The following is a 13,598-nucleotide window of genomic DNA, read 5'->3' as shown; positions in this document are numbered from 1 at the left end:
TGTGCAACTAGGATAAACTCTTGGAAATGTTAACACTTCAATTTAGGGTGCTTTTAATAGAGCTACATGATGCCTTCATAAGCCCTTCATGACAAATGACAAAGGCATACATAACAATTTGAATCACAATGGTTAGGCTAACACCTATTTGTGTTATCTATCTGTAGACAACTATAGATTGTCAGTTATGCATTATCTATAGATAGTTATATCTTAGTTAATGAGATCATCAATTTACCAAAAAAATTGTGTTGTCAACTTAATATTGTTGACAGTTAACAGTGTTGACAACAATGCTGCTCATGGTAGGAGGCACCAGTCAAAATTAGCATTCATTAAAGTTGATGTAAATTTGTGTCAATTGTCATGAAGGGCTTATTACAGGCTTCATGTCGCTGCATGAAGACCCCTTAAATGAAAGCGTTACCATGGAGACAAGCCAACACAAACAAAAAGACAGCGCACTGCTAACTAAAGGGGAAGAGGAGAGGGAAAGGAGGGAAAGAGACAGAGTGGAAGACGAGGTACCATCGGTGCAGAGGAGTTGCTGTCTTTGTTGCCACTCACTACACTGTTTTTAGTGTTGTTTGTCTGGGGCTGAAGCAGAGAGGAACAGACAAACAAAAAGGGGAGGGGGGGTGACTTCCTGTTCAGAGCAATTACATCAGCATGGACCTGTAGCCTTACTGGCTGCCGGGCCCTTGAGGTTCAAGGCCCCGGCCAATCCTTGCACACATCAGGGTTGACTGACAGCTTGTCCACCTAATGAGTGGGAGGGCAGTGTGCAGAATTTCCAATACTGATTGGCTGATTAGCGAACAGGAATCATTGGTATCTCCAGTCTTCGTTTTTTTTTTTTTTTTTTTTTTTTTCATACTAACACATGCATGCACAGGACTTCTAACGTCTGACATTCATACATAAAATAAACAAACAGAACAACTAAGTATGACTAAAAACAACCTACGATCTCAACCAATCCTGCCCAATGCCTTCAGACTAGCAAGACACACCAACAATGGCATGCAAAGAATTGGTTGCTGGCATTGCTGGTAACACAAATGGGCATAGCACGACGTGGGCATTCATATTCAGGGCATCCAAGATAACATGGCAAAGACTGGACGTCCAATGTGGCAACGCATGGCATTTTGGTCGGCATCTGCTTCAGCCTATGTCCGTATGCAGGCAATGAACAACTTCAGGGCAAAATTGGTTTGCATTTCAAGGTCTAAGCAGGTGAAAATGTTTAAGGGGGCAACGTTCTACATAGCTAATCTATCATATTTCTCGCAAGAACGGGGTCTTTCACTTGTGACAGCAATTTTTGGACTAAATCATTTACCATTAACTAAATCTAACATGGCCGCCAAATTGATCATTTCTACACAGGAAGATTGATTTGGTCTGACCTTAACCCTTTCCACATTAATTAACCCCCAACACCTCTTTTGAAAGCCCACAGGACCTGGTCTGGCCTGTACGGTGAAGCCAGCCGTGAAGTGGGAAGTCGATAACAAGCCTTTGCATTCGTCATGACTGTGCATGTAAGGCAGGGGGTGGAGGGTGGCTGACGCTAGTAAACCACGCTAGCCTCTGAAGGTTGCGATTCATGCGTCACCTACAAGCATTTTTTGGCAGCCGTGGGTTTTTTGCCCCGTCTCTAATTGCTCCCTAACCACCTGAGACAGAAGCTCTCACCCACCCCCCACCCCGCTCCAATACTTCCTGTGGTCTCAGGATGATCAGCCTCTGCTACAGAGGGCTGAAAACAAGACCAGACACAACACGACATGAGAGCAAAAGACCTCGTTGTCCGCGAGAGTCTACAGCAATGTTCCCTTTCTTTCGAGGAGACTAGAAATTAAAGTGGAGCGACAAGGCTGAGGCTCTTGGAAAAAACATAATGGTGCTCGGCTCGGGGACATTGCAATTAAGCCTGACACGTTGCCCTGTGAGGAGTGATTCACTGCGTGCACACAGCGAGTGCCTTTGGAAACACTTGCAAAAACACTAAAGAAAAAAAAAAAAAAAAAAAAACTGAAGTTCTCAGAACTTCAGAAGAGGGAGTTGGACAAAGAAGTAGGGCAGCACCTGAGGAAGGGATGGGGGTAGAGAGATAGAGAGGGAGGGGGGGAGAGAGATAGAGAGGGAGGGAGAGAGAGAGGGGGTAAAGAGGGAGGGAGAGAGAGAAAACGGGAGAGAGAGAGAAAGAGGTAGAGAGGAAGGTATAGAAAGAGGTAGAGAGAGAGGGAGAGAGAGAGACAGAAAAAGGTAGAGAAGGAGAGAGAGAAAGAGATAGAAAGGGAGGGAGGGAAAGAGAGAGACAGAAAGAGGTAAAGAGGGAGGAAGGGAAAGAAAGACAGGATGAGGTAGAGAGGGAGGGAGGTAAAGAGAGAGAGAAAAAAAGCCTGCATAGCCTCGGTATTAAGATGCCTTACCTTCACGCCATCTGCTTTCTTATTGAGCAAACTCCTGCAAGCTGGAAATAAACAGGGAAGGCATTACTCTCAGAATTAAAATGATGTCAGCCACGTTTTTAAAAAAAAATTTAATTAAAAAAAAAATTCAAATCAAAATTCCCCTTATTCCACATTGGAAAGAATGCTTAGACAGCATTTGTAGAATGCTTCTAAACAATACAATCTAAGGATAGACATGGTTCTTTATTCTGTAAATATCCTAAATGACATGTCTAACACTGGCAATTCCACTCTAGTCTGTGTGAGGGCCAAGAATGAAATTGCCACTTTCCAATGGAGAGAAAGGGGGCCCAGAAAAATCAAGGCTAACATATACGACTGATTTCCTTCCAGTCAAATGTAGTTTGATATAAATAGGGATGGTGGATAGGAGACCCTTCCTTTTCATGTTGTTAAGGCTCTAAGGTAATGGGACAGGCTCCTTAATGAGGTTCCTAATCCTTTATAAACACACACTCACACACACACACACACACACACAAACACACACACAGTACGTATAAACACACAAGAGCAAGGCAACTCGAGCTCTGTCCCTCTAAACAGGGTTTAAAACATTCCTTACCTTCCTTACATAAGTGAGAAAGAAAGTAAAACCAAACCAAAACGAGGAGTACCAGAGACCAACTAGTGCGTGGAAGGAAAGGAAGAGGCCGGTGCGTGGCAGGCATCATTCCTTTAGTCATGCATCACTCCAAATGGGAAGAGTAGGGGAGAGGGTAGAGAGTAGTTTCTTATCAGGCAGCCAGCCATGCGATATCAGCAATTAGCAACTACAATTCCCATGATGCACCACTTCTTGTGAAAGGCCCTTCTCCGTGCTTGAGGTGAGGTGGCAGGTCACCTGCTTGTGGTTAGTTTTTTTTTTTTTTTTTTTTTTAAACTTTGACCTTGGGTGACCTCTGAGGGCATTGTGTAGCAGATTCATTCACAAGGAAGCAAACGGTTAAGAGCTCAAGGTGGCCAGTTACCGTAGGTGAGGGAAGCGGGGCAAGCAGGGAAGTCTTTAAAGTAGTGTGACATCTACAAACTTCAAATGTATTATTTAAAGCTCACCATTAGCTTAGCTGACATGCTACAAGCATATTCAAAATTACCATAAGATGCCGATTTAGAGTCACATTCCTACAGGAATAGGATGATGTTTAAAGCAAGATGCAAAGCTAGAATGGTAAGGATACTTAGACTACATGACTACTTGAAAATATGTCTTTGCAGGCCATTACATCTCAGCAAGCATTTACTAAATGTCTCACTTTGTCACTAAATGCCTCAGTATGTGCCATCCCATAACTCTCAGACACTTACATACAGCAGATTGGTCAAGATTCGATGTTCATTCTGATTGGACGGCTCAAGATTCGCAATGGGATCACCAGAACGTGTGAGTGTTTATGTTCTTCCTTGACATTAATGATTTTGGCTAATTTCAAAGTTAGCTTACCTTGGAGACCTCTAACACTGCAGTAAGACCTGAACCCAAAGTTTTGTTTCTTTTGTTTCTTTTGTTTTCTATTTTGTATCGTCTGCTTCTATAGCTGGCAGCATTACAGATGACGAACACTCGGCTAGCCCTCATTAACTTCGTCTATTTCAGGCACAAGACACTTCTCAGAGAAGCATTAGTGACCGAAACACTCAAGCCTTAGCCTGGGTGGTCTAGGACCCACAGAGTCCTCAGGAAGAACTACCCAGCTGAGAGAGTAGTGGTGGTGACGACAGAATTACGAAGTCACAGAAAACGGTGTTTTGAAAGAGAGACAGTCTTTGGACACAGGAGTGTCTTTGAGCGGGGTGCTCTTATTTAGCTTCTGTTTATGTGAAGAGAGGAGCTATTTGTTCTCAATACAGTGAGTTTAAATAGACAAAGCAGTCATTTGCCGCAGCTATGAAAGCCAGAGCAAAATGCTCGTAACTGAATCTGCTGACAACATCCTCTGTCCTTCTCCCTCTCAAGATTCAGTTAGTTTATTAGCATGGATGCGTGTTAGCCAATTTAGAATGATAACATAGCTATTATATAGAACCAATTATCATAAAATACCTTTTGTCTCTAGCTCTCTCTCTCTCTCTCTCTCTCTACCTCTCTCTCTCTCTCTACCTCTCTCTCTCTCTCTCTCTCTCTCTCTCTCTCTCTCCTATCATCTTTATCTCTCCCACTCGCTCTTATTTGGTGCGATGTGTCTTTTTTAGTTTAGCTACCACCTACTCTCGCCCACTTTCTGAAACTTTCCCAACTCTCTGCTTCCCTCTTTGCTAAATGTTTTCCCATGCTTCTGTAACCTTTTAAAATATTTTACTCTCTCTCCATCCTCATCACAACCTCTTTCACTTTCTCCAGCCTCATCGTGTGTCTCTCTTTCACCCTTCTCTCTCTCACCCTTCTCTCTCTCTCTCTCTCTTCATCACCCACCCTCCTATCCACACTCTCTCACACTCTCTCTCACGCTCTCACTCTCTCGCTCTCTCGCTCTCTCTCACGCTCGCTCTCACGCTCGCTCTCTCTCGCTCCCTCTTTCATCCTGTCTCTGTTTCTCTCTCGCTCCCTCTTTCATCCTGTCTCTGTTTTCCCTCCCTCTTTCATCCTCTCTCTCCCTCCTTTCCTCTCTGTCCTGCAGTAGGTCTCCTCCTCTCCACAGGCCGCCAGGCGCTCGTTGGACCCGCGCTACAGGCAGCGTCGGGTCTGACGATTGGCAGCAAGCCAACCCCGCTCCTGCCGTCCCGTCTTCCACAGCCCCGCGCCCTCAGCAAGGGGGGTTTGGGGGTTTGGGGGTTTGGGGGTTGGGGGGGGGGGGGGGGGGTTATGGTTCATGAAACCAAAGGTGGCGTGGGGGGAGATGGAGTAACAACTGTGGCCTTAACCCACATAGACCTGGAGTCACTAACGCCTATGCATAACCAACCAAGACCATCATCATCTATGATTGGGCAGGGACGAGATTCCAATCCAATCAGGAGTCTTGTTACTGGTTTTGCACACACTTTAGTGAATCAGGACCTGGGAGAGTGAGCCAGAGAGAGGTGGCATCTACCATCTCTCTCCTCTGCCGAGCCTCACTCCGGTGTGTTGTTGTGTTGACGTATAACAGTGAAGGGCGGTGGGGTAGGAATGTATTGATCAGTCTCTATCAGCCTGGATTTTAAAAATCAATAAAAAAAATATGCATGGTCCTGGATAAGAATGAAGATGTGCATGAAGAGCAGCTGTGTGTGTGTGTGTGTGTGTGTGTGTGTGTGTGTGTGTGTGTGTGTGTGTGTGTGTGTGTGTGTGTGTTTAACTGAGTGTTTTTCTGCCCAGCCATGATCAATGGCTGATGTAAATCTCAAAGAGGTAGACAATGACAACTGAGTGTGTGTGTGTGTGTATATACGTATGTGTGTATGTGTTACTCCCCACAGCCATGATCAATGGCCGATATAAATTTCATTGAGCGAGACTGTGTGTGTGTGTGAGACTGATGACACTTCCTTTAGCACTGGCGGTGAAACAGTGAGATTATGGTGTTGGGAGGTGACACAGTGGGTCAAACTGTGACACAGGCTGATGCTCCCGTTACTCTGGCCGGCCATTAGATCGTCCTCATGACACATTTATGAGGGGGGGCAGAGCACATTTAAAAGCCTGTGTGTCACACTGAGAGGCTTGCTAAAGTGTGTGTGTGTGTGTGTGTGTGTGTGTGTGTGTGTGATACACATGTAAGAAAACAGAATGCAACAAAAGTATGTGTGTGTGTTTGTGTACTATACTGGACTGCTGTGGTCTGTAGTCTTCTATAGTAGAGACTACAAAAGGGGTATGCTATGTCATGTCATTAAGGCTGAAAATATGACAAGTGGACTCCATGTGTGTACTCTGTGTAGTAAGGTTACTTCTGTGTGTCTGTGACCGACACACAAGTCAGCATCACCGATTACCACACCAGAGATCAACACTGCGAATGCTCTCTGGTGCCAAAACAATATGTAGATTCTGAATCATGCAGAAATATGTGAAATCCACACACAACAAACAGGGGTTGCCGTTGGACGAAATGATCAACCTTTCATCCACAATTACAAATACACACGTGTGTAATGTTTATGTGTGTGTGTACGTATCTGTGTGTGTATGTAGGCAGGATGCCGGCTGGAGTTTGGATGGTTGAGCAGTTGAGCGATGGAGAGAGGGGGTATATTTTTGGTGGTGGTGGTGGGGGGGTAGGTGGGTAAAGGAGGGTGTTCAGGGGCAGGAGTGGTTGGGGGCATCTCTGACATACCTTCCTGTGCGAGCGCGGCAGTGCTGGTGGTGGCAGCAGCAGGGCTGGTATGCTGCCGACCCACTATTGGACAGAGAGGCATTGAGTTGGGAGGAGCTATGCAAATGAGGTCAAACCCTGGGAGGATAACCCTGAGGAGAACTGCTAGAAGGTTCTAGAAGCTGCTGAGCCTTCCACATTCTCCATTCTAGTCAACTTCCGTGTTCTCCCTCAACATATTTATTTATACTCCTACTACACATATTTATACTCATACTACTTTGGTGAAATTTACTCTTTCTTCACTATGTTATATTTTAGTTACAGACTTGGTCATATAATGACATCCATTGGAAAACGATTGTTTGTACATTGATCACTGAAACGATTGTAAAGAGAAAAGGTTAACAAGTCTGCAAAACTGCAAGTCTGCAAGGAAAAGTCTGCAAAACAATCAAGCAACAAGGTTATAAGAGAAACAGCAAAGGTACACTGACAGACAAACAGCAGATAGTGTAGAAGTGGGTTTAGGGACCTTAAGGGTCTCCTGGATCATTCAGCACTAAAGGAGTTTTACCCCCCCACCCCCACCCCCACATTCAGAACTTCATCATCAATTACATCAATACCCTCAACTCATTCAACATCCGCAACCAATCAACAGGCTACAAAGTCTTGCTCTTTCTTCTGTAGGGAGGGGCACCCATCATTAGTACTCTTAACCCTCCACCCCACACACACCCACTGACACACACACACACACACTCTTGGTATGTAGTCATTACCCTACTAATTCTCCATAGGAGATGATGCTCATAAAATCCAGGACTAAACCCCAGCAGGAAAGCAACACGCCAGAGAAATAGCTGATGGCCAATCCCAGGTCTCAAGCCTGGAACTGAACCCTCAGATATCAGATCATCATAACCCTTTAGCCCCCACCCCATCTCCCCCTCACCTCCCCTTTTCTTAACTCCTCCACAGTGTCCACCCGAGGAGGCTCTTCAGCGACAGAAAACTAGGGGGATGAAAGAGAAAGAAAAGGAGAGACAGAGAGAGAGAGAGAGAGAGAGAGAGAGAGAGAGAGAGAGAGAGAGAGAGAGAGATAATATCTCACTCAGTTGAGCCTAACCACTGGGACACATACCTGAGAAGTTTCTGGAAACCAGCATGGTGGTTAGGATGGCACCCTGTGTAGAGAGAGGAAGATGAGGAGGAGGATGAGGAAGATGACGAGGTGTTCAGCTCAGAGAAAGAGAGAGAACCGAGTGCGGGAAGGGTGGGGAAGAGGTCAAAAGGTCACGGTCTCCTCTACCTTGAGCTTCCGTCTGGCGTTGAACTTGCGCAGGCATTCCACAGTCTCCTGGCGATGCATCATGGAGGCCACTGTGGAGCGTTGCTGCAGAGAGAGAGAGAAAGAAAGAGGAAGAGAGAGAGAGAGAAAGAAAGAGGAAGAGAGAGAGAAAAATAAATAAAGAGAGGAAGAGAGAGAGAAAGAAAGAGGAAGAGAGAGAATGTAATGTGATTGTAATGTGATTTCTATCTTCACTGGAAATCTTAATAAAAAGATTATTAATAATAATGATGATGATGATCATCATAACTCATAAATAAAGAGAGGAAGAGAGAGAGAAAGAAAGAGGAAGAGAGAGAATGTAATGTGATTGTAATGTGATTTCTATCTTCACTGGAAATCTTAATAAAAAGATTATTAATAATAATGATGATGATGATGAAATTGCAGTGTCTTCAATGAAACCCATGCTGCTGAGGGATTATGGGAGATGTAGTATTTCCTGCCAGACACTTACGCAGATCCAGGGGTGCTTGAGGGCTCCCTCGGCCGTGATCCTCTTGGCGGGGTTGATGGTCAGCATCTGGTTGATGAGGTTCTTGGCCTCGGGCGTCACTGTGTCCCACTCAGGGGAGGGAAACTGAGCAGGAGACAAGACACACACACAGCCAGAGGTGAGGCCCCTAAGCCACACACTGACACACATACACACTGAACCATAAACACACACACACACACACACACACACACACACACACACACACACACACACACACACACACACACAGACCCACAAACACCAACACACACACTGACCTATAAACACCAACACAAATAAACACACAAACACACAGGCCTCAAGTACGGCTAAGAAATACCCTGCCTTTATACACACACACACACACACACACACACACACACACACACACACACACACACACACACACACACACACACACACACACAATAAAGCTTGAAGTATTCCACTGCACTTGGACATAGAGAGCACAAACTCAAGCCTAGAGTGGTTTGTAGAGACTAAAAATGGAGGAAACACATACACACACACACATGGTGCTCTCTCTGTTCCACACACACACAGACAGACACACACACACACACACACACACACACACACACACACACACACACACACACACACACACACAGGCGGAGCAGGACCTCTGTGTGAGAGGCTAATTGAATTAGGGTTGCAGCAGAAGGGTGTTTTGGGAGCATAGCATGACGGTATTATCCATCCACTCGTGTGATTGGCCACACCACAGCCAGGGATGGGGCCTTAATCACGTTACACACACACGTACGTACGGTCCGCTTGGGAGATGCTGCTGCTTCTGCTGCTGCTGCTGCTGCTGCTGCTGCCGCCGCCGCCACACACACACACACACACACACACACACTGCCCAGGAGATGCTGCTGCTGCCCCCCCCCCCCCCCACACACACAGTGCTTTTTCTAAAATGTACACACCACCAAAACATGCAAACACTACACTGCACTACAAATCAACATATCAGTCACCACACACAGGCACACGGGCACGCGCACGCACTCACACAAACATATGCAAACACACACTTGTGCGCATACACAGAACGAAATACACAATGCTTGCTAACAGAGATACAAACCACCTCATTTTGTTACAAAACGTGACAACAACACACACACACACACACACCCTGAGCTAGACTTCAGAGAAAAAAAGCTTGTGGTCTACAAACAAGTCAGCCCATGTTTGTCCACTTTGTGAGAGTGTGGATGCGTCTGTGTGTGTGTGTGTGTGTGTGTGGGGGGGGGGGGGGGGGGGGGGTTGTGTTTGTGCAAATATTCTTTTGAGGAAAATCATCTGAATTCGGTGTCATTCTGGGAATGCTGCTGCCCCACTCCCTCCCCTCTTTCCAGGAAATTCATTCCTTTCTTGCCTTGGTGTTCTTTCATGTGAAGTATTCTGATTCAATCTCATTTCCAGGGTTGGTGGCAGCAGGAAAACCAGCTGAAACATGAGCACCTGTCTCTCTGTGTGTCGCTCTCTCACTCTCTTTCATTGTCCCTCTGTCGCTCTCTCATTGTCCCTCTCTCTCTCTCATTGTCTCTCTCTCTCTCTCTCTCTCTCTCTCTCTCTCTCTCATTGTCTCTCTCTCTCTCTCTCATTGTCTCTCTCTCTCTCTCTCTCATTGTCCCTCTGTGTCCCTCTCCGTCACACACTCTCTGCCTGTCTGTCTGTCCCTCTGTGTCTCTCTCCATGTCTGTCTCTCTCTCTCTCTCTCTCGCTCATCTCTCTCTTCTATACCCATCTACTCTCTCTCTCTCCCTCTCTCTCTCTCTCCCCTTCTAACCTTCTCCTTTCTCTTTCTCTCTCCTCTCTCTCTCCCAATGTCTATCTGTACCCCCTGTCCTCTCTCTCTCCCAATGTCTATCTATACCCCCTGTCCTCTCTCTCTCCCAATGTCTATCTATACCCATGTCCTCTCTCTCTCCCAATGTCTATCTATACCCATGTCCTCTCTCTCTCCCAATGTCTATCTATACCCCCTGTCCTCTCTCTCTCCCAATGTCTATCTATACCCCCTGTCCTCTCTCTCTCCCAATGTCTATCTATACCCCCTGTCCTCTCTCTCTCCCAATGTCTATCGATACCCCTGTCTTCTCTCTCTCCCAATGTCTATCTATGCAGGTTTACCTCTCTTGTTCTCTTACTCGGTTTTTCTGTCTCTTTGTCCATTTTTCTATATCCACTCCTCTCTCTTTCTTTGTCCACATTTCAAACACATCTCTTTCCTTCTCTACGTCTTCAACTGTTTCTCTCCATGACACACACACACAAAGAGGAAGGAGACAGCCATCTCTCCCTACCCCTAACGTTCTCTAACAGACAAATGCAGAAAGCAATCTCTCCCTCTTTCTCACACACACACACACACACACACACACACACACACACACACACGCTCAGGGTGGAGGCAGCCATCTCTCTGCAATGCGTCAGCAATGCTCTGACAGGATCAATACAGCCGGCACAGGCCTCAATCGGCCCCATTAAACATTAAACAGCCGGAGAGAGGGCTCAGACGGTCACACACACACACACACACACACACACACACACATATATAGAATTGAACACACACACAATAACACGCACACTTACACACACACACACACACGACACAGAAACCTACCACTGAACTCCAGACATTTTCAGCATTCAACACTCTTACTAAACAGGATGCAATCCGGATCCTTTTAGAGCCCTATAGTGCCTCCTCTGGGAGGAACCCTTGAAGGTTCCACTAGAAACCCTCTGCATAAAGTTTCAGCTTTCCACTAAAGTTTAGCCTGTAGGGCCCGCTTTTGCACTGAGGAACCCTTTTATCCAGTAAGGAGTTCCTGATGTAGAACAGATCCATGCAGACCCTTTTGCTTTAGAAAGACCATGAATATCAAAACAGCTTGTTCTTTTTTGTGAGCATGGATGGACTCTTCCAAGGCTTTTTTTAATCATTCTTTATTAAGTTTGAAAATTTGGTTTGGCTTATAGAGAGAAAACCCAACACACCGGTCCTCTTGTGGTTTGTGTTTTTAAAAGAAATTTGTATTTCAAATATGCCAAAAATGCCAAATACAGAACGTTTGTTGCGTCAGTTTCCCTGCTCTCTTGAAGTGGAGTTGCCTTCTGGAGCTGTCTTTTCTCAAGAGCTTTTAATTTGATACTAATATACTTGACATGTGAGTGAGGTGGGTACAAATTGTTTTAAATGTATTACTGTTAAGTGTAACTTTTCAGTGTGATATTTTACAGTCACCTTCCGAGCGCCTATTTTTTGTCAGAAATGAACAGGATCACAAATCACAAAGAAGTGTGTGTGTGTGTGTGTGTGTGTGTGTGTGTGTGTGTGTGTGTGTGTGTGTGTGTGTGTGTGTGTGTGTGTGTGTGTGTGTGTGGAGAGACTCACGTCGTAAGCTCCAGCTTTAATCTGCTGGTAGAGTTTGTGCTGGTCCTCATCCCAGAAAGGAGGATAACCCACCAGCAGGATGTACAGAATCACACCTGTGGAGGATGGAGAGAGAGGAAGAAAAACAGAAGAAAAGAAAGAAAGGAAGGAGGAAAGAAAGAAGGAAAGACAGGAAGGAAGAAAAAAGATGAAAGATGAAGATGAAAGAACATAATAGAGAGGAGCCAGTTGAGCACAACCATCAGGGATCAAGTCCATCACTCGCAATGCATTCTGGGATGTGAAGACGAGCCTTACCACAGGCCCAGATGTCCACTGGCTTGCCGTAGGGGTCTTTCCGCAGGACCTCAGGGGAGAGGTAGCCAGGGGTGCCAGCAAACCCTGCCAGAAACAAAAGGTGAGAAGAAGGAATGAGGACTCACATGACCTCTCAACCAAACCAGCTAATGAACAAAGAACCAACAAGCCTTCACTTCACATCATACAAGATCTATCTGGAGCAATGAGTTACAAGCATATTACAAATACTTTGCAACTGTGACAAAGTACAGTGTATCACAATATCCCACAGAAAATGATTTTTTATTTATTTGATTTGATTTCTTATCCTATAGGAGTGTTCACAACAGATCAGTCATCAGTAGGATGATGAAGAGGTAATTCAAGAAGATAGACTAAACTGACTCAGCAGATACCCCTAACCCCCTCCTCCTCCCCCCTTTTCTTTCTGATCTATCATGTTTCTATCGTTTCTCTCCTTTATCCATCGTGTCTCTCGTTCATCTACGGGAGGTCACAGTGGCGTGCCCACATGGCTGAGAAGGAGTGGGAGGGAGAGAGCAGAGTACGGATGGGCAGAGAGGCAGCAGGGCTCTCTCCCACTCTATGTGTGTGTGTGTGTGCGTGCGTGCGTGTGTGTATGTGTGTGCATGCATGTGTGTGCATGCATGTGTGCATGCGTGTGTGTGTGTGTGTGTGTGCATGTGTGCGTGCGTGTGTGTGTGTGTGTGTATGTGTGCGTGCGTGTGTGTGTGTGTATGTGTATGTGTGCGTGTGTGTGCATGTGCGTGTGTGTGTGTGTGGGAGCGAGTGAGCGAGCGCGCGCGCGAGAGAGAGAGAGAGTGGGATGTTGAGGGAGTGAATGTTTAGGTCTCTGTGGAGAAAGAAAGAAAGAAAGAAAGAAAGAAAGAAAGAAAGAAAAAAGGAAAGAGAGAGGGGAGGGAGGAAGACGGCAATGAAAGGAGACCAAGAGGGAGGAAGGGTGCCTTAAAGAGAGAGAGAGTTAGAAAGAGAGAGCGAGAACAAGAGAGAGAGAGAGAGGGCAAGAGAGAGAGAGAACAAGCGAGAGAGATGGCGAGAGAGAGAGAGAGAGAACAAGCACGAGAGTGGAACACCAAAAGTTAGTTATTCTTAACAAGAGCACACTAATCAGCAGGTGGGAGGGAGAGAGAGAGATAGGGGAAGAGAGAGAAAGAGAGGAAGGGAGAGAAAGAGACAGGGAGAGAGGGGGGTGGGGTGAAGTGAGAAAGAGAGAGGGAGTGGGAGAGACTAAGACTGTACTGCAAGCACTAATAACACCCACTGGCACCCAGCATATATCCTGGGAGGG

The 13,598-nt window shown here is 45.9% G+C and overlaps 1 protein-coding gene across 1 annotated transcript in view; it reads right to left on the bottom strand.

Moving 5' to 3' along the window:
• camk2g1 (calcium/calmodulin-dependent protein kinase (CaM kinase) II gamma 1) overlaps positions 1 to 13,598 on the bottom strand; it is an 82,548-nt gene that overhangs the window by 14,820 nt on the left and 54,130 nt on the right. Inside the window, exons 8-15 of the mRNA XM_031560870.2 lie at positions 12,287 to 12,370; positions 11,990 to 12,084; positions 8,530 to 8,652; positions 8,034 to 8,117; positions 7,866 to 7,908; positions 6,740 to 6,802; positions 2,442 to 2,482; positions 529 to 597 (exon numbers count right to left, since the gene is read on the bottom strand). Of these exons, the coding sequence (XP_031416730.1) occupies positions 529 to 597; positions 2,442 to 2,482; positions 6,740 to 6,802; positions 7,866 to 7,908; positions 8,034 to 8,117; positions 8,530 to 8,652; positions 11,990 to 12,084; positions 12,287 to 12,370 (602 nt within the window). The remainder of the gene's footprint in view (positions 1 to 528; positions 598 to 2,441; positions 2,483 to 6,739; positions 6,803 to 7,865; positions 7,909 to 8,033; positions 8,118 to 8,529; positions 8,653 to 11,989; positions 12,085 to 12,286; positions 12,371 to 13,598) is intronic.

This window comes from Clupea harengus, chromosome 23 (genome assembly GCF_900700415.2).
Source record: "Clupea harengus chromosome 23, Ch_v2.0.2, whole genome shotgun sequence".
Lineage (NCBI taxonomy): Eukaryota > Metazoa > Chordata > Actinopteri > Clupeiformes > Clupeidae > Clupea > Clupea harengus.
Note: the sequence above shows the minus strand (reverse complement) of the source record. Positions and strands in the feature narration are given on the sequence as shown.